General features: G+C 41.4%; 1 protein-coding gene and 1 long non-coding RNA gene across 2 annotated transcripts; one reads left to right on the top strand and one right to left on the bottom strand.

Annotated features, from left to right (window-relative positions):
• On the top strand, nt 1-18448 carry DNAJC25 (DnaJ heat shock protein family (Hsp40) member C25). The gene is made up of 4 exons (XM_014834461.3): nt 1-433; nt 12300-12452; nt 14254-14724; nt 17241-18448. Exons 1-4 carry the CDS (start codon nt 101-103, stop codon nt 17361-17363), a joined length of 1080 nt encoding a protein of 359 aa, XP_014689947.3. The 5' UTR covers nt 1-100; the 3' UTR covers nt 17364-18448.
• On the bottom strand, nt 440-26447 carry LOC106826894 (uncharacterized). The gene is made up of 3 exons (XR_006533226.2): nt 26276-26447; nt 19280-19406; nt 440-8213 (listed from the first exon to the last, which is right to left on the bottom strand). It is a non-coding gene; the product is annotated as an uncharacterized lncRNA (long non-coding RNA).
• Between the last annotated feature and the right edge of the window lie 109 nt (nt 26448-26556).

Genomic DNA, 26556 nt, shown 5'->3' with positions numbered 1-26556 from the left:
GCGCCGCCTGCTGACGTGGAGTTGGGCCCCGGCAGCCGATCCGGCGCGCCGCCCAGTGCGGGAGAGCGGCTGGGCTGGCGGAGCGGCGGCGGAGGCCGGGATGGCGGCGCCGCTAGCTTCGCGCCGGGGAGCCGGGGCTGCGGGCCGGCGCTGGGTGGGGCTGCTGCCGCCCGTGCTGCTGGCGCTGCTGCTGGCGCGGCCGGCGGGCGCTCTGGTGGAGGGGCTCTACTGCGGCGCGCGGGACTGCTACGAGGTGCTGGGCGTGAGCCGCGCGGCGGGCAAGGCGGAGATCGCGCGGGCCTACCGCCAGCTGGCCCGGCGCTACCACCCCGACCGCTACCGGCCCGAGCCTGGCGACGAGGGCCCCGGACGGACGCCGCAGAGCGCCGAGGAGGCCTTCCTGCTAGTGGCGACCGCCTACGAGACTCTCAAGGTGAGGCCTGGGGGCGCGGCTGGGCCGAGGGCCCTGTGGGGAGGCACGCGGCGCGGCGGCGGCGTCGGTCCCCCGCCGGGGGAGCGAGGTTCTCTGCGAGCCTGGCGTCCGCGCGGCCACCGGCACGACCCTGAAGAAGCTCACACCTTCCCACGTGGCCCCGGGAAAGAGCCCACGCGGCCCATTGACAACCATGGGAAACCCCCTCGGGCCGTGGGGGGACAACCAGCCCCCTCGTTTTTGTGACAGTCTTTTTTACGCAAAGCCGTGGGCATCTTAGGATTTAGTGAAAGGCATTTTAATAACGGGCAAGTCACACTCGGAAAGCAGGGTGATTGTTATTGCCAAGATCGGTGATGGAACCCAGGAAAGGTCTCCAATATTGAGTGACTGTGCTCCTGCCAATTTGAGATGACAGAAACTTGGTTTCTGGGGATAGTATTAATTGTGACATTTAGCTCGGGTTTAAGGATCTAGAAAAATACTGAAAAGAACAATGAACAACCAGTCAGAATACTGGATGTTTGACTTTTGGCTCTGACACCCCGGTATGACCTTGGATAGTGACTTCGTATGTTGAAATAGCTGTTTCTTCATATGCAAAATTGAGGCCATCCTCACAGGGTTATTATGAGGATTGAATGATAAGGGTGAGAAATCCCTATGTAGGACCTGTAAATAGGTGCTCAATGACTTGGGTTCAAGACTCTGAGAATTTGTAATAGGCAACATTTTGTGACTATGTGTGTAGTCGTTTGACAAAAGTTTTATTGAGTCCTGTGGGGAGGTCTAGCATGATCTGTTTTCTTCTCCTATTCAAAAATCAAAACATATAAGCAATCACAAAGTGTAAATCATCTTTGATGGAAGTGTCACTGCTTCAAGGCCCCCATCATGCTAATGTAACAGCAATTGTAGTTTGAAGATTTTTCTTTCCAGCTTTTTTTTTTTTGGAGGCAGAGTTTCCCATGTTGCTATATAGTCTGCTTTTAATAACTACTTTGAGTGAGTATGCTATAATTTAACCATGGATTATTTTTTCAGAGCTGAAAATACTGAGTCAAGGAGTTAACGGCTTTTCGTTCATGCTTTCCAGAGCAGTTTGGATAATATGGAAACATAAAATGAGCATGCCTAGTTCACTAAATTCTCACTAGCGTTGGTGAGATTGTAATTTTTATTGGCAGTTAGCTGAGGAATGGGTGGGAGGCTGGGAAGGTGCTGAGGCCAGAGGCTTTGGTTACCTATTTAGGATGCAGAGTGATTGAGGAAGGACTTCGGAAAAATGGGAAAGAATTCTCCTTCCAGGGCAGCCCAGCATCTGCAGCCTCAATCTGTGTTTTTCTGCAGTGAGCAAAGAAAGTGGTCCAGACAAACAGCCAGAAAGCCTGGCACATAAGGAAGCGCTGGGCAGAGGGAGGATTCCAGAAGAGAGGGCAGCAATAACACTGGCAAAGGTTGCCTTCTGCTGGGTTTGGAGATGGGTAGGTTTGGCATGAGAATGGTGAGCATGTTAGTAAAACAGGTGCCAAGAAATAGAGACAGTAGAGAAATTCTTGCTGGTGGGCCCCCAGGACAAAATAGTCTTGCCTCTTCTTAAAGAGACAAATTCGGAGGCTGATCTGGTGGATCTGTAAGGGTTGCATCTAAAGGTTTCTACCCCTGAAGTTTAGCACTGATTTGTCAGCCAATAAAAAGCTCAATAAAATAATTCGTCCACTCAAGAACGAGGAACTTTTGGGCAGTTAAAAACGAGTATGTCTGGAGAAAGTAACGCCTTTACTCTTGATTCCAACAGGAGGTGTGTGGTAGCCTGGAGATGCCTCCAAACAGGAAACGAGAATTGGAGTCGCACTGATGAGGAGGGAGTGAGGGAGCGTTCTGTAGTTGCCCAGCCGCACTCAGTGTTACTGCAAGAGAATGGAAATTATCTGTGAGAGAAGAGGGAAGGCTGGGGATGCTTTGGACCTAGGAAAATCGGACCTAGCTGAGCATTATGAAAACTCCTATTTTAAATTTATAGAAATGGACAGGGATTCCACTTCCAAGTGGAAATACTACAGAATTTTTTTTTTTTAAAACTGCATTGCAGATGCCCTCTCCTGGAGTAAGGAAACAGACTTTGACTTGCTGTGTGTGGAAAAAGTTACTAAAAATAAACAGGGTGGTCTGATTTTGTTTCTGTCATAATGGAAAATTGTGAGAAAGTTGCCAGAGAATATCATCTCTGGGTAATGCAAAGATCTCATGAACTGGGGTCATCCAATTTAGACAGCCTCGGCCTTCCAAATTATCGCTTTGAGGCAGTGGGGATATAACCACTGTTTTGGTTGGATTACAACCACAGGTTGGAAAGAGGGTGTGTGAGGCATAAGAGGTCCATGTGGCTTTTGCTAAGAGCAGGTCAGATAGAATAGTGGGAGAAGTTGATGAGTTCTGGTGACTCCGGAGTAAAGACAAGAGGCAGAAGCCTATCTAGAATTCCACATACCATCTGGTGGAGGCAGCAACTGTAGACCTGGGACCACGTTTCATTTCTATTTGCTGTTTTTGTTATATGCTGTATCTTTCTCCAGAAAGAATATTGGTAAACCCTGTAGGAGGAATACTTATTTGTGGAGCCAGCCAGAAAGGAGGGAGGGAGTTGGGAAGACTATGTCCTCCTTGACAGCCATGTTCAGTTATTCCTGCCGTATGGAAGGAAAAGTTGACTTTATATTTGCTTTGTAGAATGCACAGGTAGATTCCATCGCTGGAACAGTATATCTAACAGAAGTTGATTCTTTCTTGAAATCTGAAATAATGTAGTTGTAAATTCATTGGAGCCAGGAGCCTTTTTTCTTCCCCCATAATTTTTTGATAACCTTCTTAATTTCTCTTATTGTTGGTCTGTTCAAGTCTCTTAATATTTTTAATGTATGATATAAGTAGCTGTATTTTGTCCTTATAGTGGTGTTCCACCAAAACTTCTAATAACCAAGGATCTCTGAATATTGATAAATACGTTACCAAAATGGGAACTATATTCGTGTAAGATACAGTGGATTTATGACTCTGAGGTTGTCTTGGTCAGTGCCTCTTTGAGAGAGACAGATTTTTTAGATGGAGGTTGTTAAAATATACGTACACTAATGTGATTTAAATATAAATTAAATATAAATTAAATTGGTAAGGCAAGGAGATATTATCACACTTGGTCATTGTCATTTTAGCAACAGAAATTCTACCTGTGCATAGAGAGATTGAGGAAAATCAGAAAAAGAAGGATGGATTATAATGGAAGGAAAGGCACTCACCGGTCAGATGCTTTCACCACATCATGCTTAGTTCATATTCTCAAATAACTTAAAATTCCAGATCTCAGCAGGACTTGGAACCATTTTGATTTCACACACTGCCTTATATTTGCTTCATAGTGTAAGTTAAGACAGTGAATCGTATTTGGCGTATGTGACTAAAGGGGGTTCAGGGGATTCGTGGACTTTGGAAGTTAAGTAAACAGACTGTCACTGGCTGTGTCAACACTGGGTCTTTTTATGTGGATATAGCACTTATCACACTGCACTGTCAATATTGAGTGGTCTTTCTCCCCTCTCCCTTAAACCATGCCCCTCAGTTTTTGTATATATGTCCGTGGCACCTAGCACAATGTCTGGCACATCAGATAATGAATGTTTGTTAAATAAAAACTCATATCTGGAGATAGATTCAGATAGAATGAAAGTCGAAAGTGGATTTCTGGCATTTTGACATTGTTATATGAAGCCTACTTTGACATTTTACCCCAAATTAATTGTAATTTTAAGGAGTGGTACAGATAAAGTAGATTGGATGGGTATGAATGAAAAATTCCTACATGAGAGAAAAATTGCACTTCTATTTTTAAGGAGAAATTATGTTCTGAGGGTTTTTAAGCAAGAACATTAATCATTTTTGAATACAGAATAGAATTGGATGAAATAGTGGAAATAAGCATGGCAGAGAAATAAGCAGATGAAGGCACAGGTGGAAAGGATGCACTTAGAAAAACTATGATTGGTAGAAAATGGGAAAATAGAATTTGACAGCATTTGCGACATCACAAGAGAAGAACACAGCAAAGGTCTTGGAAGTATTACTGGCATGGAGGTTATCTGCTAAGGGGTGTGTCCAGAGAACCATCCACTGCTCCAGCCCTGTCTTGGCAGGGCAGTCGCAAGAACACTTTAGTGTCTTTGTGTCAGTCTTATTGATGGCGCAGGGCTTTAAGCACTTAGGAGGAATTTGGCAAAAAGGGGGATTCTGGACTCCCTGCCTTGTTATATTACTGTTGGTTGTTCTCTCTTCGTATTTTCTCTTACTCAGCCCTTTCTCTGACCAGTACTGACCTAGGTGCTGTGGGAGGAGACCATAACAGTGAAAAAGGCACAGTTCCTGCCTTTAAGCTTTTAATATAACAAGGAGACAGATACTTATTGTTTGGTTATTATTTGTTTAAGTTATATAATAAAAACACGTGTAGATTCTATCGCAGCACTGAGAGGAACAATTATTTTTTCCTGGGGGATTTGAGAAGAATGTACTCTTTGATCTGGATCTGGAAGTCACCAGGGTTGACGGTGAAGGGATGTTTCTGGTAGAGGGAAAAGCTGATTAACAAAACCATGGAGTCGTGAGTGTGCAAGGCTTGTCCAGGAATGAGATGTAGTTTGGTGAGGTATTGTAGTAGTGAGTATTCTCTCCACCAAGGATCACTTTTATTGTATTTCTCCCAGGGACTCTTTGTTTTGGGGGAAAAAATTAACTGCACTTGTTAGTATTACTATTTTTCTTTTGCAGCATTGATCCATATTTTAATCAGTTCATAATAATTTGGTATCCATAAAAATAGTAGAAATGATGTAAATTTCTATTATTGTTGTGATGCTGATAGACAGCCAAATTAAGTAAGCTTGGTGGCAGATCGTTTTCATTTCACATTCCAACTCTGCTCATGACTCCCTGCAACATTTGTCAAGGTTTTGAGGCCTGTTCTGGGTTTTCAGGCCTTGTCTGGGTTTTGTGGGAAAGATGGCATGTTTGAGAGTGATTTCTCCTAGGGGGCCCAGAAGAAGGGTGTGGTGCCTTATGTGCTGCCTTTGCTATTTCTGCTATAAACCCATAAGTGGTGTTTATTTTTTACTGAGCCCTTAATTCCAGTTGTTATTCCCTACTTATGACCAAAGTTGATGATCCACCAGATGTGTTTAATTCTAGTGCTGTGACTGCGTGACACTTGATGTTATCAACAACCAATCAGAGCTTTTGATTAACACAAAAACTACCGAGTTGATATAATTCTAGCCAGAAACCGTACACTTGACGTGTTCGTTTAGCTGGTGCAGATTTGTCATGGGTCAGTGGAACATTTGAGATATTCACATCACCAAGACCCATAGTACATTTTTCGTAGACTTTAGGGGGTCTACTGCTTCTTGGTTAGAAGCCTGTCAGGTGCATGGTAGGGAGAATGTTTCAGGAGACTGGAACATAGTTTGGGATAAGATGATGAAGAACCCTGTAGAGGTTTTAAAGTGGAGAAGGAACGCAGTGTGATGTTTGTTTCAGAAAGAAAATTCTGGGGACAATATTGAGGATGCGTTGGGGAAGGCACGAAGGTATTCTTGACTGAATTCATTTTATTTCCACTGTCATCTTCTGGAATCTCATCATTCCTTTTTGGTAACTGGAGAATCTCTCAGTTGGTTCATTTCTCATTCCTTTCACTGAGGTTTGCTTCTTTTAAAGCTACAGTCACATTTTTCTTCTCTCTTCGGTGTTGGCTCTCTTTATTTCTGCATCTCCCTTCCATCCAAGCTGTCGTAGACTAACATGGGCCTCAGCACACGCACTGGAACTGTTCTTATTGAGGTGAACAATGACGCTCTAAGCGTCAGATCTGGGGGCTGCTCTGTATTTCTTCCTCCTGGAAGTCTTTGTGGCATTCGATGGTGTTGACCATGTGGTTCTTGGACCTGTTCTCCCTTGATGTAATTCTCTCCCGTTTCTGCTATCTTTCTAGCCGTTTCTTTTCAGTCTTCTTTTCCTCTGCTTTCACCTTAAACATTGCTTTTCCTTAGAGTTCTTTCCTTTGGGTACTCTTTTCTTTTTATTTTCGAAGCTCTTCCTGATGAAACTCAGCTACATCCTTGACAACTTTAAAATGTGTGTGGTCTCTAGGTTCATATTTTCAATTGTCTCTCATCTGAGGCACAGGTACCCAAAATTAAACATGTCTGAAATCAATCTTTGTTAAAGCATAAATTTTAAAAGAGGATATAATCATGACTCTCATACCTTACATACCTTACAAAATGTGTCAGAGGTCTTTATTTGACTCATTAATTCATGAGGGAACCAATAAGATATTAAGACTCGTTCAAAAGAGAAAAAAATACCACAGGTTTATAGTCAGACAAGGAATGCTGAAATGCCTGTGAAACTGGCCAATATGACAAGGCAGTAATCAGTTGCATTTCACTGGACACACTTTGTCTTTCTGTGAAAAAGCATTATTTGCATTACTTCCAGTTTTCTGCAAGTTACTTCTGTCTCTACGAAGTGAAAATAGACTTTCCAAAGATAAGCAAAGGTGCGCTCCTCATACAGGTAGAGAGAATCCAGGGAGTGAAAAGATACCCAGTAATTTTTTTTCTCCCCATTTCAAAATCTTCCACAGTTTTCCCCTGCATCTTCTCCAAACTTGCTGTCCTCTCCCTCTGTTCGTTATCTTAGAGTAACATGTCCACACAGTAACTATAGTTAGAAACGTCACTAATCATGCTTGACGTGGTCGATTCTTAGACTCCTGTCAACACTAAGTTTTATTGATTCTGCTTGTTAGTCTCTAAAATTTCTTTGTCCCTCATTCCATTCTCTACGATACTATCAGTTATTTTTCAAAAATGCATATTTCTACTCAATGCTGTTGTTCTCATACTTTAAAACGTTTCATTTTTGAATAGCACAGACAATAACACCCTGACACTTCGGCTTGGCGTGTAAGATCCTCTGCAGTTCTTATCCAAACCTTTCTTCCTGGCCACATTTACTGCTCCTTTCTTCCTCAATTTCCCAGTGCTCAAGCCTCGCTGAATCCTTTATATTCGCTGATGCTTCTGTACTTTGACTTCTGCTGTTCCCTTTGCCTGGAAGACGTTTTCCCACATCTTTCTTGCTTTTCAAAATCCAGCACTCATTTCGTCTCTTCTGTGAATCCCATTACGGTGGTCTCAGGCAGTTAGTTAGTCCTCTAGTCCTTAGCACGTCAAATTGTGCTTTTCTTGCCAGCTAGGTTCTCCTAGATCGGAGAGTTCTTGAGGGCAGGACCTTATCTTGTCTTTTTATCCTTCTTTGAGTACAACACAAGGCTTAATGCCCTGCATAATTATTTGCTGAATCAAAAATAACTAAAGTTTCTAAAAGCTCCTATAACCAAGTAGATAGTAATACTGTACTATTAGCTGAAACACAGAGGAACAGATTTGGGTTTTGAGCATGTTGAATTTGAGATATTTTATTACATTTCAGAAGTGTTCAGGAGGTACACTATTTGAAAATAGGAGGATGCAGGAAAAGCAGACCTGAGTGTCCGTAGTATGTAGGTGATACTGCACGTCACGTCAGTTGTTGAGATCCCATGTAGTCTGAGAAGAGGAGCCATATGAGAAGATAGTTGCACTAGTGACTGGGGGGCGGGGAACAAGAAAAAAATGACACTGATAGCAGTTCATTTCCTTCCTCTTCAGTAGGATGTAACGGCCTGGAAAAAATTGAGGGGAACAGATGCTATTTTTTTTAAAGAATCATTTGTATGTGTGTATTGCTTTTAAAAATAGGATTAATATGTATTTTTAAGAATGAACAAAATAGGAATTTTCATATATTATTGATTCCTGGCCTTTACTATCCTAAAATGGTTTCTACTATCTGTGTACTAGAAAAATTTTAATGTAAAACTGGCTGCAATATCACATTATTGCAATTTATGTTTATTGAGATCAAACAATTCATTGTTTCTGTCAAGGGCAAGAACGTAATATATTTTTGCCTCTGGGGAGGGGGGAATGAATACTTTCATAAGAGAAGGAAGGACTCAGTGCTTTCTTTGCTTGTGGGTTTCCTCTTGTTCACTTTTGATCTAGATATTGGTGGTTCTGTTCCAGTCCTCCTGCATATAACCAAGAGGATTGGGAGTGGAGTGGACACCAGCAGAAGCACCATTTTTGCCTGTAGAGATTAGAAACAAGGAGCTTATTGCCCTGCTTGTCAAGGCTCAGGACAGAGAGGAGGAAGAAACAAGTATAAAGGTTTTGGTTTTGGAAAGAAGTTGGAATCTCCTGACCCTGGGACCTTAAGATCCACAAAATTGCTGAAAGAAAAAGTACTACCTTATGGAAAGGTAAGCTATTAAACTGTTTTAAGGTTTAAGCTATTTTAGCCAAAGTAGTGTATTTTCATAAGCTATGAAATCAAGCAATCATTTCTGCAAAGCCTAAGTTTTTGTGACATAATCACCCATCCAGCCTTCCTGCTGAGGTGGAAACCTCGGTGGCGGGAGATATGTTTATAGTGAGGGAGAGCCTTCCCAAAATTCCACTCATTTTAAAACGACATTTACTGAATGCCAGGCACTGTGCTAGGCCTTGGATATACAGAGATTAATGAGAAGTTCTCGTTCAAAGAAAAGAAAAAAACAATGATTACAATGTGATAAGTGCTATAATAAATAGGAAATATGTGCAATGAGAGTGGTCCAACTCTGTCTGAGGCAGTGACGTTTGTGTCCTACAGGATTAGTAGGAGCTCATGAGGCTGGAAGAAAGGGCTGGGCATTTGAGTTAGAATTATATGTTTAAAGACATAGGTATGAAAGAGCATCCTGTACTGGAGGAACACACCAAATTCCAGAAATTACTATCTGAATGTTGCTATGGGCAAAAGAGGGGAGAGTGATGAGATGTTTCTAGGTAAGATTGGGCCAGTTATGGAGGCTTTGTTGCATGCCAAGGAAATTTTAATTTATCTTATTAGCCACGGGGAAGCATTAGAGATAAAAAACAAAAAATTGCGGGACTACTTGAGTTGCAAGATGGGTAGGAGAAAAAATAAATATATGGTGTTAAAATAAGAATGTACCTGTAGCTCTCTAATTGGGTCCCAGTCTCTATCTTTTCTTTTTTGCTAATATTCCTGGTATCCTTATGTTCTTACTAGATTGATTCTAAACTTTGTAGGTTACTAAAGAGTAGGATTTTGTCTTAGAGTGTTAAGAATTCTCTCTCCAATTTGTGCCCACCTTGAAAACCTTCTAAAGTGTATATTGTGCGTGCCTCAGCCTAAAATCATTTTCTTCATTCTGAAGAGAAAGCCATACACCAAAGAGTAAAGTTTCTAGCTGCTTAAATGCTACAAGTAACTGGCCAAACTTCTTGTCTCTAATCATGACCAAAATAAGGTTATAAATTTGTGGTGACCTCAAGGAGAAGAAAACCATCCTAAGAGAAGTCAGACTTGACCCTGAAACGTTTTGCAAGAATTAAGTAGTTTGAGGACTCATTTGAGGGCCCAGAATCGACCCCACAGGCTCTGGTTACAGTAGAGGGGCCTGACACAAGGTAGAGATTTTAGAGTCGTTGGTTGCTGGAGCATCAGTTGACCGTCCTGTTAGAGGTGCTCAGAACTTGATGATGTCACAACTCTAGGGACTAATGAGAAGATGGTGACCCTGGGGGAAGGTTTGGGTGAAATACTTGAAGAGGGATATCTACATTCTATGGATTATGACCTTTACTAAGATAAGAGAACAAAGAAGAGAAGATAGCCACTGGAGCGGGACATTCACAAAGCAGATTTCAATGAGACTTAAAGCTCTTGCTGTGTCTTTCCCCAGGAGCAGTACAGACAGACTGGGGAAAGGGCTCTGCGTAGATTGTGATGCTGGAGGACTACAGGAAGCTGATCTGTACAGTTTCAAAACTACATGTAATCTAGGAGGAGCAAGGAGAAGAATCATGTTTGAAGAAATAACGTTTCAAAAGGCATCTACCAAGATTGGGAGGCTAAAAGTCAAGGATGTCAGGCCAAAAGTGGAGCATTTCTATGAAATAAGCCCAAAAAGCAAAAAATGGAGGGAGAATGGGAAAATTCTCAAAGGATATCTTGAAGTACTCAAAATGAGATACATCAAGAGACATGGGCTTTAGTCTTCAGAGCTATTTTTATGACCTATAAAGTTTTACCCTCTTTCTGTTAGAAGCTCTGAAATATGATGATGACTTGTAGAAGGAATAATGGATTGACAGTTGAAAGTGTGGCCATTGCCACCAGAAAATCTTTCTTCGATGGAAATGAATATACAAGGATCGAATCTGAAAATAACATCAGCCTGAGCTCAGTTCTCCTTATGTAACAGACATTTCTCCCATTGGCCCTCTATATAGTGCCATGGAATAGGCTTTACATATGTTTATATCTAGTTATACTAGATACTAGTTTATCTAGTTTCAAATTCTAATCAGAGGTAAAAATATTTTGAATATAATGAATTTAAGAAAATTGTCACTGAGAATACGCTCACTCAAATTCGGAATTCTTAGTAGAAAATATATAATGATTTGAATGGGTACAGGGAAGTTTTTGTCATTAGCAAACTTCTTGTTTAAATCTAAGAAACTGCACATTGGAGGACTCAGGAGGGGCTCTGAACAGACCCAGGGCCTCTGTCTGTGGTAGCAAAGCCCTGGGTGCAGATTTTGAAATGCCTTCAGGTAAGAATGTTGAATAATTCATCCTAGAAAGAAATTCTCTAGGTTAAAAAATATTTTTGTTTTCCTAATGGTTTCTGTTGTACTTACAGAGCGTAAAGAATTTGTTGTGGTTTTAGTCTTTGACATTCTTGGACAGGACAAAATAAGTTTCCTGTGCAATAAAAAGCAAATCATAACCTAGTTAAGCAGCTCTTCAATCTTTGTAGCTCAGTACAAGATTGGCATTTACCCCTGTTAGAGATTGGTTACAATTAGAGAAGGTTTTAAGAAATGTTTTATTTGTGAACTTTCAGGCAGCATTTCAAAGTGCTCTGATTTTTTCAACATGTTTGTGTGATTAAGAAAGATCTATATGTTACCTTATTTATGAACTGGGCTGTGACAATGTTATAGTAGTAAGGTACTATTTATTTGTAACATGTTTTTATATAATATATGTCATTTGATATTCAAAACAACCCTGCAAAATTAGTAGGGTAGGTATTATTATCTCCATTTTACAAAGGAAGAAGAGTGAGTGTCAGAGAGGCTAAAAATTTCACCCAAAGTCACAAAGCTAGACTTGGACCATTTCCTGCATCGATGTTTCTTCAGATGAGCGTAATTCAATTTTGTAGGCACAGACTGGCTTCGTCTGCTTTTTGTTGTCTTAATCATTGCTTTCAATGGGAAACTTTCTACACAAGGCTGGAAAATGATTGTGAACATATACAATGGAGATAAACATTTTTTTCTATCAACAGTTACAGAGAATAGGTGTCAACATGCTCTTTGGTTTTAAGAACATGATGACGTCCTTATTAGCACCACAACACCGGCTGTAAAGGCATGGTTAATTGTTATGAAAGTGTTCGTATTTTTCCAGGAAGACTCAGGAATTTGGGGAAATAAAGTTCTGGGAACAAATTTACATGTACCTTTGAAGAGTGATGGAAATTTTTTTGATTTTGACAGTTTCGGTTCTTTTATGCAGATTGATCTTACATAATGATAAAATTCTAGATTTGACTTATCAAGATTATAAACTAAGGCCATTTTATGAAATGTCCTATGAAATTGGCTATCTTGCTATTTTGCAGGATGAAGAAACACGCAAAGACTACGACTACATGCTGGATCACCCGGAAGAGTACTACAGCCATTATTACCACTACTACAGCAGGCGCTTAGCCCCTAAAGTGGATGTGAGGGTTGTGATCTTGGTCAGTGTGTGTGCTATTTCAGTGTTTCAGGTGTGTATTGATGGAAAGGTGTGTCTACGTGTTCCTTTGTGTAAAATTTTACTTCCAGTTGTGATTGTTTTAACATTAGAAAAATATTCATTTATTCAACCAGTTGATAATATTGGAATCTTTGTCAGTGGGAAGTCCAAGAAATTGAGGATGAACGTCATTATATGACTACAGAAAAACCCAACAGCAGATCTTTTTTTCATTGCCCCCTTTATTTTCCACATAACAGCCAGAGTGATTGTCAACCTGATCATATCATTTACTTTTGTAGAACTTTTCAGTGATTTTCCATTAAACTTGGGAAAAATCTGAACTTCTTAATATGACCTCACATATGACCCCTCATATTTGGCACCTATCCATCCACCAAATGCTAGTAGTGCTTGCCATCATTGTAATAACTGAAAATGTCCCACACATTTCTACGTGCCTGCTAAGGGTGGCTTTTGCTGGAGTTGAACACTACTAAAATAGATTAAAAGAACTACAGTAACTTTTTATGTTGTTTTAAAATATCACAAAAATTTAACTTCGGCCTGAAATGAGTGTTTCCTACTATTATTCTTTTTTTTTTTTTCCTGAGGAAGATTAGCCCTGAGCTAACATCTGCCAATCCTCCTCTTTTTGCTGAGGAAGACTGGCGCTGAGCTAACATCCGTGCCCATCTTCCTCTACTTCATATGTGGGACGCCTACCACAGCATGGCGTTGGCCAAGCGGTGCCATGTCTGTACCCAGGATCCGAACCGGTGAGCCCCGGGCCGCCGAAGCAGAACATGTGCACTTAACCGCTGCGCCACTGGGCCGGCCCCCCTACTATTATTCTTAAACTAACCACATCTATCATGAATTCCTTTAGAGGAAAAGACCATGTCAAGTGACTAGACTGAAGTAATTTGCTAGTTTGAAAATTGTTTCTCCAGTTTAATTCCCAGAAATGAGATTAAATTTATGTGATAAAAAGAATTCCTAAGCTAAGGTTGTATATTTTAAATGCATCCGCTTTTGTAGAGGTGTTGTCTACAGGGGAAAGCAGGGATAATTTTACTTTTCTGTTTTAGATAACGTAATATCCTAGTGACATTTTTTTTTTTTTTTGCTGTTCCTAATAGATCGCTACTAAAATATTTCAGGATATTATTGGTGTAACCACTATATTCACTCAGTAAAAGAGCAAGTCAAGTTTGAAAAGTGGGACTTTTTTTGACAATTAATAAAACCAATTGTGGTTGCTTATATTTATGAAATAAGTTAACGTTTCCTGTCCAAATAAGGAAAGAGTTCAAACATACTTGAATCTTTCAGTTCAGAAGCTGATTAGCATTACTATAGTATAGGTAGATGGTTTAGGAAAGAGGCAGGAATGAATATAGTTGCCTGAGTCTATATCCTGTGATTTTTTTTTAAACCAGTTCCTCACCAGCTAGTTTTGCCATTTAACTCCTCCTCCAGTATGTAGATTGCAGTCTTAACACAGAGATTTCTTGACAGTGATCGTAGGGAAGAGCCAAATGGTAAAGATGTGAAATCACAGGTGTGGTATGATTCCATCGGTCTATCCTCTGACCTTGGGTGTCCCTTGTCTGAATTAATGGCTTTTTGGCTCAGCTCAGGGCTTGCCTGACTTACCCAGCGTTGAGACCCCATGCACACATGGGTATTATTCGGTTGTATCTTGTACTTACAGACTAAGATGATTGAGGTCCCTATTTTTATTCAGAATGGGTTTCTCAGGGGATGGTGTTCACCAAGATGAATTTTGGTAGTAAAAATGACCCATTTTTCTTTGTTAAATGTTCTAGTTTTTCAGCTGGTGGAATAGCTACGACAAGGCAATCAGCTACCTAGCCACAGTGCCCAAGTACCGCATCCAGGCCATGGAGATTGCCAAGCAGCAGGGCTTGCTCAGAAAAGCCAAAGAGAAGGGCAGAAACAAAAAGTCCAAAGAGGAAATTCGTGATGAGGAGGAGAACATCATAAAGAACATTATAAAAAGTAAAATAGATATAAAGGGAGGCTATCAGAAACCCCAGATACGTGATCTTCTCCTGTTTCAAATTCTCTTAGCTCCTGTTCACCTGTGTTCATATATAGTGTGGTATTGCCGGTGGATCTATAATTTTAACATCAAGGGCAAAGAATATGGCGAAGAAGAACGACTGTATATCATACGTAAATCTATGAAGATGTCAAAGTCTCAGTTTGATAGTCTGGAAGATCATCAGAAAGAAACTTTTCTTAAACGGGAGCTCTGGATCAAGGAGAACTATGAGGTGGGTAATCCCTCTGCTGTGATGTCAGCGTTGCTCCTCTGCCACGCTACAGTGAGGCTGGGGCCCCAGGAGCGCACGCATTCCTCAAATCCCAGAGTCACGTAATAAACAAAGATCTTTCACTGAAAGTAGGACCGTATTTGGTAGTGGGACAGTGGGTTTTTAACCTGTAATTTGTCTTTTTTTTTAAGATTTTATTTTTTCTTTTTCTCCCCAAAGCCCCCCAGTACATAGTTGTGGGGTTTTTTCCCTATGTAGACCACCGATTTTTTTTCTTCTCTCTTTTTTTTTTTTGAGTTAATTTTTATTGAGTTAATGATAGGTTACAATCTTGTGAAATTTCAGTTGTACATTATTGTTTGTCAGTCGTGTTGTAGGTGCACCCCTTCACTCTTTGTGCCCACCCCTGCAACCCCCCTTTCCCCTGGTAGCCGCTAATCTGTTCTCTTTGTCCATATATTTAAATTCCTCATATGAGTGGAGTCATACAGCGATTGTCCTTCTCTGTCTGGCTTATTTCACTTAACATAATTCCCTCAAGGTCCATCCATGTTGTTGTAAATGGGACGATTTTGTTCTTTTTTATGGCTGAGTAGTATTCCATTGTATATATACCACATCTTCTTTATCCAATCATCAGTTGATGGGCACTTAGGTTGCTTCCATGTCTTGGCTATTGTGAATAATGCTGCAATGAACATTGGGGTGCATGGGACTTTTGGAATTGCTGACTTCAAGCTCTTTGGATGGATACCCAGCAGTGGGATAGCTGGATCGTATGGTAGTTCTATTTTTAATTTTTGAGAAATCTCCATACTGTTTTCCATAGTGGCTGCACCAGTTTGTATTCCCACCAGCAGTGTTTGAGGGTTCCTTTTTCTCCACAACCTCTCCAACATTTGTTACCATTTGTTTTGGTGATTTTTGTCATTCTAATGGGTGTAAGGTGATCTCTTAGTGTAGTTTTGATTTGCATTTCCATAGTTGTATATTTTTAGTTGTGGGTGCTTCTAGTCGTGGCATGGCCTGATGAGTGGTGCTATGTCGGCGCCCAGGATTTGAACTGGGGAAACCCTGGGCCGCCAAAGCAGAGTGCGCGAACTTAACCACTCAGCCATGGGGCCGGTCCCCCATTTTTTTGTAAAGTAACTTGTGTTTTTAAAAGATGAACTTCAAATACTTGAATTGACCGATGCTGAAAATTTTAAGAATGGTCTAATTGGTTGTGTTAAACTGCAGTGGGATGATGTATACGTTTGCATGGATTTCACAACTTTTTAATTTTGCTTTTAAATTAAATTGACTTACTATATTGCCGCTAAACCTTGGGCATTTTAATAAATACTATATTCTACAATCGTCAGCTATAACAATTGCTTTGAGGTGATCAGCTGCTCAGCTGAAGTCCTAAAGAAACTAGTAATCTCATCCTAATAATATTTTGGGTTTTGAATAAAATTAATTGGTTAAGGTATTAAAATAAGAATAAAGCACAGGGAAACCTTAAGAAATCTGAGATATATTTGGTTTTTTAGTTTCATACACATTCCTTTTTATATGTGGTGCCCTAAATATTAGATTTTACTGACAGTTTCATTCTGAATTAAATAAGTAACTTACTATGAATTGCCAGAATGTTTTGGCAAGTAGACATATTCAGCCTGCTTATAAATAACATAAAAATGGAAGGTAACATACAATTTTGCTCCTAAATTATTTGGAAGATTTTCTCTTTTTAGTAGGTTAAGCAGCCCAATCCACAAAACTGTCTTTCATAGCGTACCATCCTGGGCTGAATTATCGTAGGTTGTTATATGAGATTATCTTAGTTATTACTTCCTAAAATTTGGAAAAGAATAATTTCTTTCTGAAATCTGATGTGGCTGTAGAACTGCATTTGACGCCTTGTCCAATTAGCTATAACTGAAATCCACTAAAAGTTACAGAAATGCAGATGGTCTTTGTTCGTAATCTGTGTGGTGTACTTAACCTTCTTTGGGAACTTTAATAAACTATTTTGAAAAACTAGTAATTATCTTTGAAAATAGAAATAGCCGTAAGTTCAGTTTGGAGACACATGTCTACACAGGTCATTTTGTACCTTGGTAGGATCAACAAATACTGAAAGTCATCAGTTAAATTTACAGAGTACTGTGTTAAAAAAATAAAGTGTGATTCTTTAATATTGGACATTAGTTGTAGAGAGGAGATGTGTAATCCTTTTAAACTCAGCTTGTGTATGATTTCAATGAGGAAAAGAATGTATTCCCAGGTTACAGAAATCGGTGACAAAAAATTAGTATTCTTGTACAAGATGTTCTTTTTTTTTTAACACTGAAGGTTAAGGTGCTTAATTGCTTAGTATTTTCAGATGCATGCTCTTCAGAAGACAAACCGATACATTTATTGGGAAACTTTTACCTAAAGTTATATTTGAAAAATGTAAATATGCCATAAAGCTAATGACGCGTTTCCCTTTGGATCATAAAGTCAATTAGTGTTATTTATACTGATAGGTTTACAAACAAGAACAAGAAGAAGAACTAAAGAAAAAATTGGCAAACGATCCTAGATGGAAGAGATACAGGAGGTGGATGAAGAATGAAGGGCCGGGACGGTTAACGTTTGTGGATGACTGAAGATTGCCGGAATGCTATTATGCCAAACCTTAATTGTAACATTATTTTCATAACTGAATTATTTTAGAAATGTATCAGCTGCTCCTCAGCAGTAACTAAAATTCCTCAAATACTTGATTAAACAATAATATAGAAATTTAAACTTTTCCCTGAAAACTTTATACATAAGACATTTATGATTGTTCAATTTTTATAATCTATTTGTGGATTTTGTTAAAAGATTTGACATGAAAATTTATTAGTTGCCATTTAAGAATTTTATATGTTTAGTTAAAAGATTTGACGTGAAAATTTATTAGATACCATTTAAAATTTTTACGTGTTACGTGTTTATTCTTCCAAAGTGTTTCCTTACTCTTTGTTATAGTGCTGCATTTTTCTGCTTTCATGGCCTCTAATATTTTCACCAAACATAAAAAATTATAACAGCATTTAAGTACATGATTGTGAGTGTCTTTCTAGACACAGACTTCAGTAAAATGGTTTCAGCTATCATGCCATCTTCATTACAGTCATTCTAGGATTGCAGTATGTTCAGAATCTCTCTCTAGGAGAGTCTTCTGCTGGAATATCCTTATACTGTTTCCTCCCGTCATAATGTTCTTATCAGAGCAGAAACTCTCCAGGAGAGTGAGCCTACCTTCACGTCCTTGTGGGATGGTCTTGATTACAGTCATTATAGGACTATAAGTGTATTCTCAAACGCGTTTCCCAGAGAGACCTTGTAAGAAGGTCTTTTGTACCACAGTAATGCTTCTCCCCCACCCTTCAAGTAAAAAAAATAATGGAGCAAAAGTAGTGTACTGAAAAGTTGTTCATAGACCTGTATTATGAAGTCCTCGCGTGGTGAAAAATCCATTGTACATGGGTGCATTTACATGCATTTAAACCAGAAAGAAGAGGTGCATGGCTGTGTGCTGTTCTATCAATGAAATATAAATGTTTATACATGTGGAAGTGAAAGTAATTCACACGTAATTTGACTGAAGCAAGTGTGATACTGCACCAGAGTGTCGAGACACATTCATGGTAGTGAATCAATACTCCTGTGAAAGGATTTATCCGATTGCTTCATATTAATAAAATGGTTGCAAGATATCACAGTTCTGTTGGTATGACATTTTAAGTCAAAGATTAACATATTGCTTTTGTATTACATAATTTTAAAAGATTAGTGTAAATAGTAGATATTGAGTCTCTTTCTAGCTAAAGTAAACTAGTCCTTTTGGGAGCTCAGCGCAAATATGTGACATAGACCAAGAGGCAGGAGGGAAGAATCCCGCCCTTGCTAATGTGGACAAAGACCCGAGGCGAGTCCCTCAATCGGGTGAGGGCCTCATTTGCTTCGTTAGAAAATGGGGGGAGGAGTTTGACCAGATTATCACTAGGGCCCTTGTGCAGCTCTAAAATTTAGAAGTGACATGATTATATTTTTGTAAACTTAAAATGAAAGCGTCACATGCCTCCGTTCTTTTTAGGCGGGTGCAGAAACTACAGAGCCAAACTCCGGGAAGCTATGTTCCAAACCTGCAGGGCCCAACTCTTAACCAGAGACAAATGCCTTTCAAAGATGCTGTGGTCTTAGAGCCAGCAACCCGCCTTAGAATTCATTATCATATATTTAACACAGAATAGTATTTGTCATCTAAGAACAGAAGTATGTGCCATGTGTTATAAGGACCAAAAAGAAATGTAGGCACTTGGCCCTCTGTTAAAATTTCAAAGAAATTTCTGGTATTCTAGTAGTTTTCCCCCAGTGATAAGGAAAAATAAGAGGACTGGATATGTTAGTATTCGTAAAGCTTGGCTGATAAAAACCAGCTATCTTTGGATATTATTTGCATATCTGCTGGATTGCTGTATTTCTGACTTTCCAGAGATCTCATTTCAGGAATTGTCCCCAGCAGCCTGCTCACCTGGTAAAAGTGTGGTCTCTTTTTGGAATCATGGTCATTGCATAGGTCAAGATGAATGGATTCTCCTTAACGGAAGCACTATGATTCTTCTCTCCCCTTCCCTCGACAGAATAACTGCTGCAAAATCCTAGAGTGAAGGAAGGGCCATTAGTTGTCACAAGTGTCATTCAAGTACTCTGGGTATTGTCCATCCTCTACCCATCCCCCACCAAAAAACCAAAAGCTTCTCCGGCGTAGGACCATCTGGAGGAGGATCCTGGGTAGAGGACCTCACAACCCCACTCGTTAGGAAATTCTTCTTGTGCTTCACTTTAGGGCTCTCACCATCCCCCTTTTGCTTGACGTCCGCGGGTTTATAGTGCATTGCTGTTCATTGCTGTGTGTTATCACTTCATGTAATTGAGGTCTGTGCTAACATTACTAAGTCTTAGGGTTCTATTCCTGTCAAATATCTTCATAACAGATTCCAGTACTAACCTTTTCTCACTGGTCTTATTTCTTTATGAGTTCTTCAAGTTCTATCAATCATAGGTTGCTGTTTCATAACCCACCTGTTAGGTAGGTACCATGCCTAGAATCATCAACACTACAATTGGTATACAGGATTTTAAAATGTCACATAAAAAATAGTTTAGAGAATTAGCAATTATTTTCATACTATTGAATTTATGTCTAGAAAATCATAGTAGTTCATTTCTTTTGAGATTTTTTTCGGACTGAAAGCGTACTAAACTTTTATCACCCAAACGGAGATATTTCCTTGAGTGGAAGCCATTGCTAAGCTAACATTCAGCCAGTATTATGAACCAGTCTGCTGGCCCCAAATGGAGAGGTCTGTGGAAATTAAAGAGAAATGTCTTTTTTTTTTTTTTTAAAGATTTAATTTTTTTCCTTTTTCTCCCCAAAGGCCCCTGGTACATAGTTGTATATTCTTCGTTGTGGGTCCTTCTAGTTGTGGCATGTGGGACGCTGCCTCAGCATGGTTTGATGAGAGTGCCATGTCCGCGCCAAGGATTCGAACCAACGAAACACTGGACCGCCTGCAGCGGAGCATGCGAACCTAACCACTTGGCCAGGGGGCCAGCCCCAAGAAATGTCTTTTATTAGACATTAGTATAAATATATCTAGCTATTTTAAAACATTAAATCAGACATGGTCTCTGTTGAGTTATAACTGCATTTAAGGCAGATAAATGTTGGTCTTGATGAAACTACACGTATGGATGAAGTAGAATTAATTTTATTTACAAGATGTGATACTCTTCACATTTAAATATAGGCTAAGGCTAAACCTGGAACCTAATAACTAAATAAAATTTGCTAAACAAATTATTTAACCTTTCTGGTTTCCTCAACTATGAAATGAGGGGATCTTTGTAGATAATTAGGATTTAAAATTCTGTAGGCCTGCAAATACACATAGGTTTAGGATCTACAGTAGATTAGATTGCCCGCTATTGAGAAATGTTATGGGCGTGTAATTTAAAAGCCTGCATGGGGGGGCCCCGTGGCCTGTGGTGGTTTGGCACTGTGCTTCAGCGACCCGGGTTCTCAGGTTTGGATCCCAGGTGTGGACCTCTACCACTGTCTGTCAGCCATGCTGTGGCAGCGACCCATTTACAAAATAGAGGGAGCCGGGCACAGACGTTGGCTCAGGGCCGATCTTCCCCAACAACAACAACAAAACCCTACATGATTATTTGTAAACTTTAATCAGCTTCTTAGTACCTAGAGGATTCAGAGCGTCCTTGACAACTGTGCGTGGAATGGATCACATTGTCTCAAGACAGTGCCCTGTGGGACTTCTTACAGACTCCTCCCCGGTTTCATTAGGGGGTGGAAAAACTTCCTCCCATTCAGCACCCTCTCCTTTTAGAACCTCAAGAAGAGCGAGCAAGATGCAGCGGAACGGCTCTGGCGGCTCTGGCTTTGTAGCCTGGCACACCAAGGCTCGGGTTCTGGCGCTGCAACTGTCTGGTAGCTGGACTTTGGGCAGATTAACCTCTCAGCCATGTCTTCTCATTTTTAATAGTAAAATGAGATACTAGCTCCTAAAAGTAGGATCCTAGCGGGGCTGGCCCCGTGGCCAAGTGGTTAAGTTCGCGCGCTCCGCTGCAGGCGGCCCAGTGTTTCGTTGGTTCGAATCCTTGGCGCGGACATGGCACTGCTCATCAAACCACGCTGAGGCAGCGTCCCACATGCCACAACTAGAAGGACCCACAACGAAGAATATACAACTATGTACCAGGGGGCTTTGGGGAGAAAAAGGGAAAAAAAATAAAATCTTAAAAAAAAAAAGTAGGATCCTAGCTCCTTCACAGGATTATGACGAGAATTCAACAAGATGGGAGTAAGTGCTGGCACATACTAAGTGCTCAGTAAATGTTTCCTTGCCTTCAGAGGGAACATGAAAGAGTCATTCTCATTCGTTAAAATCCACGGGAATCAGAGTGTTTAGTGATGACTCCAAATCCACTGTTTAAAGTCTTTAGTCTTTTACTGGGTACTTCAATTCCTTGCCTGGCGCAGAGTTCTGTGCTGGAGTGAAAACAGTGATGCTCCTTAGGCTTGGAATTGTGTGTTAAAAGCAGCTGCCTGCCCCTTGTTGCCTTTGGGGTACAAGCTGAAGCAGCAGAGATAAGCCCGGAGGGAACGAACTTTCAGAGACAACAGAACAATCAGCCACTTGCTAGTTTAAGGCCTGTGTTTCCTGAGCCACACTTTGAATGAGGTAGAAGAGGCATCTCAGAATGGCTGCTCAAGAGGGTATTACCGTTAGCTCCCAAAGTGTAAAAATGCCTGGGAGAGTCTCCCCAGAGAAGCTGAAGCTACAAACCTGCTGAACCTTTAGCTCTCGATTCCTTATTCTCTATTCTAAAAATAATGCAATGGGTACAGGGAAGTGGAGTAATTTGGTTCCGGTGCATTATGCTGTGTCACATTAAATATAGTTGTTAATGTGTTTTCCTGTTTCTTTTTAATCATTTTAGAAAACCAAAGGTATATATTACTGTCATTTGATATAACATTGGCAGAAAAACACCTTCCCATTATATCATTATTTTTATGGAAAAGAGTAATTTAAGCTCCTTTTCTGGAAAAATAACCCACGGTTAGTAAAAAGGTGACAAAATACATGTCAGAGGAGTAAAGAATTATAGATCGTAACAGGGAAACAAATGAAACATTTGTCTTCATAAGGACACTGACATTTTGAAAAATTACTGAGATTCTTAGAAACAGTGGAAATTTACAAGTTTTTATTTTAACCAAGAGAAAAATGTGTAACAAATTCTTTAAAATAATATACCGGCGATGTGTGATTTGAGCTGGGGTGGGGAGGAAAGGACAGACTGTCCCCATGCCTCCCCTCCTTTCCGAGCTCCAGAAATAACTGCATATGTGGGAAGAGACTCTCGTCCTCCAGGTGAGCAGGCGCTCTTGAAAGCTAAAATGAAAGTTCTTTTCCCACTGGGCGTGATAGTAGGCAAGTCACTTTCCTTAGTGGGTCTTAGTTTCCTCATCTGTAAAGCTAGGAGTGGACTCCATTATCTGAAGTTCTACAGATAAGGGACTACGTTATTTCCACTCTGAAGTTCCATGATGTAAAGATAAAGGATGAGAAGACATTCTGGTAAAGTAGAAAGCAAAACACAGATGGTTGGCCCTCCTCAGCTACAAGTGGGCCCAGCCTGCTCACCCAGGCGTCGCTGCAGGAGGCTGTGTGCTAACACCTGGCTGTCTCTGTCTTTTTCTTTTTTTTTTAAGATTGGCTCCTGAGCTAACAACTGTTGCCAATCTTTTTTTTTTTTTCTGCTTTGTCTCCCCAAATCCCCCTGGTACCTAGCTGTATATCTTAGTTGTGGGTCCTTCTAGTATGGCATGTGGGATGCCACCTCAATGTGGCCTGACGAGTGGTGCCATGTCCGCGCCCAGGATCCGAACCAGCGAAACCCTAGGCCACCACAGCCCAGCCCGAGAATTTAACCACTCGGCCCCGGGGCCGGCCCCTGGCTGTCGCTTTCAAAGCCAGCCCACTTGTCTCCAAGACTAGCACAAGCGATCGTACAGAGGTGGGCATGAAGGAGGGAGGTGGCCCCCCCCCGGACTTTTTCTGCTACTACATGGCTGACACACAAGTAATACCTTATGTGTCCCCTCACTGTGGGCCACCCCAAAGCCGACTTTTCTAATTAGAGAGAATCTCATTTCTTCAGCTGTTATTGCACTCTGCTGATGTCTCCCACATCAACATCTTGCCTCTAAACATTTGCAACAGCCTTGAGGCACGTAGCAGTACAACTGAACAGTCAGTCCTAAACCAAACTCATCCCTGTTCGTTATTCCTCCCTCCGCACCTCGTCCTGTTTCCTGATTTCTGCTACGGCCATCGGTCTAGCCCACTCTGCCTCCGAAGCCTTTGCCCTCTTTCCCCTGCATTTCATAACCACCATGAAGCACTGTTGTTGGTCTTTTGAACTTTCTCCATCCTACCTTCACAGTCCTCTCTAGGGCCTCATTCCAGCCACTCTCTCCACCAAAAAGACAAAACAAAACTATTAATGAAAGTCATCTTGTCTCCCCAACTTCAGTTCATTTTATATCCTCATCCTGGATTAATAACCCTACAATGTCTTACCATGTGGCTACCCCAGTGTTTGCCACAAACTTTTCTGTTTCTCTTGAGGTTTTCTGTGACTTCTAGTCTTAACTGCTTTATCTTCTATTACTCACTAGAGCCTTCTCTATTCATTAATTCATTTATCCCATGTGTACATGGCCTCCTGGTCTCCCCCTTGTTGGAATGCTTTCCTCCTTCTTCTCTGCTATCTGCAGGACACATATTTTCAAGGTCCAGGTCTCACCATCTATGAGGAGATTTTCCTAATCCTTCCAGTCTATATCTTTACTCCGAGTTCTCCACCACATTTTTCTTTTGGTGAGGAAGATTGGCCCCGAGCTAACATCTGTTGCCAATCTTCTTCTTATTGCTTGAGGAAGATTGTCACTGAGCTCACATCTGTGCCTATCCTCCTCTACTTTTTGTATGTGGGACGCTGCCACAGCATAGCTTGATGAGCAGTGTATAGGTCCGCACTTGGGATCTGAACCTGCGAACCCCGGACCTCCAAAGTGGAGCGCACAAACTTAACCACTATGCCACAGGGCCAGCCCCTGCCACATCTGTTTGACATGCAACCATTCTATCCTGTCTTACCAATCTAGGGATGTTTCCAACGTGTACTTTTCTCTTTTGACTAGTATATATGTTAAGTTGTTTGTGGTGAGGGAACTTGCCACTAGAGAGGGCTTTAAAATTCGCAAGTCTGCTCTTGTCTCAAGAAAAACTCTTAACACCCCAAAGACTGAACCTATTGCTCACTAAATGAATAGAAGAAATAATCAGCCTCAACAGTTAAGACATTTAAAAGACTTGAGATACCATTGTCATCTATTGGGCTGGTAGTAGAGATAATCTCAGTACGGAATTGTGAGGCTGCAGAGAAACAGGCAGCCTTCTGGTGGGAATAACAAATGCTACCACCTTCTGGAGGGTAAAGTAGGGGAAAGTTTTAAAAACTGTTTGTATTCCTTGACCCATCAATTCCACTTCTAGGCATCTTAAGGAAACAACACAGACATGCACAAAGCTGTCTGTTAAGTTGGCCACCACAATGTTAAATAATAGGGCCGTAGTAAATAACTCATGATCCGGTGGTACAATGGAATACCATGCAGTCATTAAAAATAACAGAATAGGGCATATTTTTTTGACTGCCCCTGGCCCTCTTCTGGTTCCCGCATCCTGGTTTTCCTTTGGGGAACAACTCGCCCGACCCCCAAATCTATGTGGTTTGGGTGGGTGTCTTAGTTTGGGTTCCCCAGAGAAACGGACTTTGAGACGGTGATTTTTATGCAAAAAATTTATTGGGGAGTGTCAAAATCAACACATGTGGGGGTGTCCAGGAAGTGGGGCCTGGGCAGAGGGAGGAGTTGAACTGTGAAGGCCGTTGCCATAAGGGCCTCAGTTGGCCCCAGGGAGGCGCTCTGGAGCTGGCACCATCCCTTAACGTTGTCCCAACTTGAGACAAGGGCCTTGGAGTTCTGATCTTATATGTCCCACATCAGTCAACGGTTGAGAGCTGACCCTGGGAGGGCTGGCTCTCTGGCTAACGGCAGTTCCCAGAGAGGAACTTAGCTGAGAGCCAAGCTGCTGCTACTCCCAGCAGCCGGGGAAATGAGCGCCCCAGTCCTAAATGGGGAAGTTGGGTGCTGCACCCAGCACCCACTAGAGGTGGGGCTGACCCCCACCCCCATCCCACTCTCGGCCAGGTGCAGCCAATCTGAGCGTTCCAACTCCACATAACCCCTGCCTTCAAATAGTGACTGCTTCAGGGGTGGGCCCATGACTCAGGCCGGTCAGGGAGATCCATGACGGGGATTTTTGCTGGAACAATTAGAAAGGAAAGAGGCGCTCTTGCTCGTGGGTCTGCTAGGCTGGGTCAGTGAAAGCACGGAACCTTCCTTGATAGCCCTGCACAGGGTCTATTCACCACTGAAGAAAAAGAGGCCCACACTCGGAAAAAGCAGGGCCAAGAGACGGAGAAGGGGAGCCCAGAAGCTATTCTTTGAGCAATTAAATCCACTACTTTAAAATCTCTGGGCTTTTCAGTTACACAAGCCAATATATTACCTTTTTGCATTAGCCAGATTAAGTGGGTTCTGACAAATCAATGGTGTACGAGAATAACAAGGAAATACTCATGATACCTTAAGGGGAAAAATCCACGTTATATATACATATAGTACATATAGTAATGATGCCAGTTTTGTAAAACAAACGAATGTACACAGTAAAAACAAGAAAATGCAGCACGTAGAAACCATGGTTATAGTCCACCGGTGAGGTGGGAGTGCGGGGCTGCATTTAATTCTTTTCTCTAGGTTCGGCAAAGATGTCAGGGTCTGGGATTTGACTCCGCTTCCCTTACTTACCCCACCAAATCAACTGGCAGGATCCCCTGACACAGCGACAGGCCGGTTGATAGACCTGCTCCTGTCTCAAGGAAGTCCCACCACTTGTCCTTCCTCTCCCTCGGCATAATTGGTCCTCACGGCAGAGAAGCCGTCACCCCCGGCCCCTTAGGCCTCCAGCTCCTTTCCCACTTTGGCTCCAGCCACAAAGGATCACGGTTCTGATTGGCCAGGCCTGCGTCTTTGCCGTCTCCATCCCCACACCAACTCCGCTCATCCCAGAAGCTTCCCCGTGGAGAGGC

The sequence above is a fragment of the Equus asinus genome, chromosome 10, assembly GCF_041296235.1.
Source record: "Equus asinus isolate D_3611 breed Donkey chromosome 10, EquAss-T2T_v2, whole genome shotgun sequence".
NCBI lineage: Eukaryota > Metazoa > Chordata > Mammalia > Perissodactyla > Equidae > Equus > Equus asinus.
The sequence above is the reverse complement of the archived record's forward strand: the minus strand, read 5'-3'. Positions and strand labels throughout refer to the sequence as shown.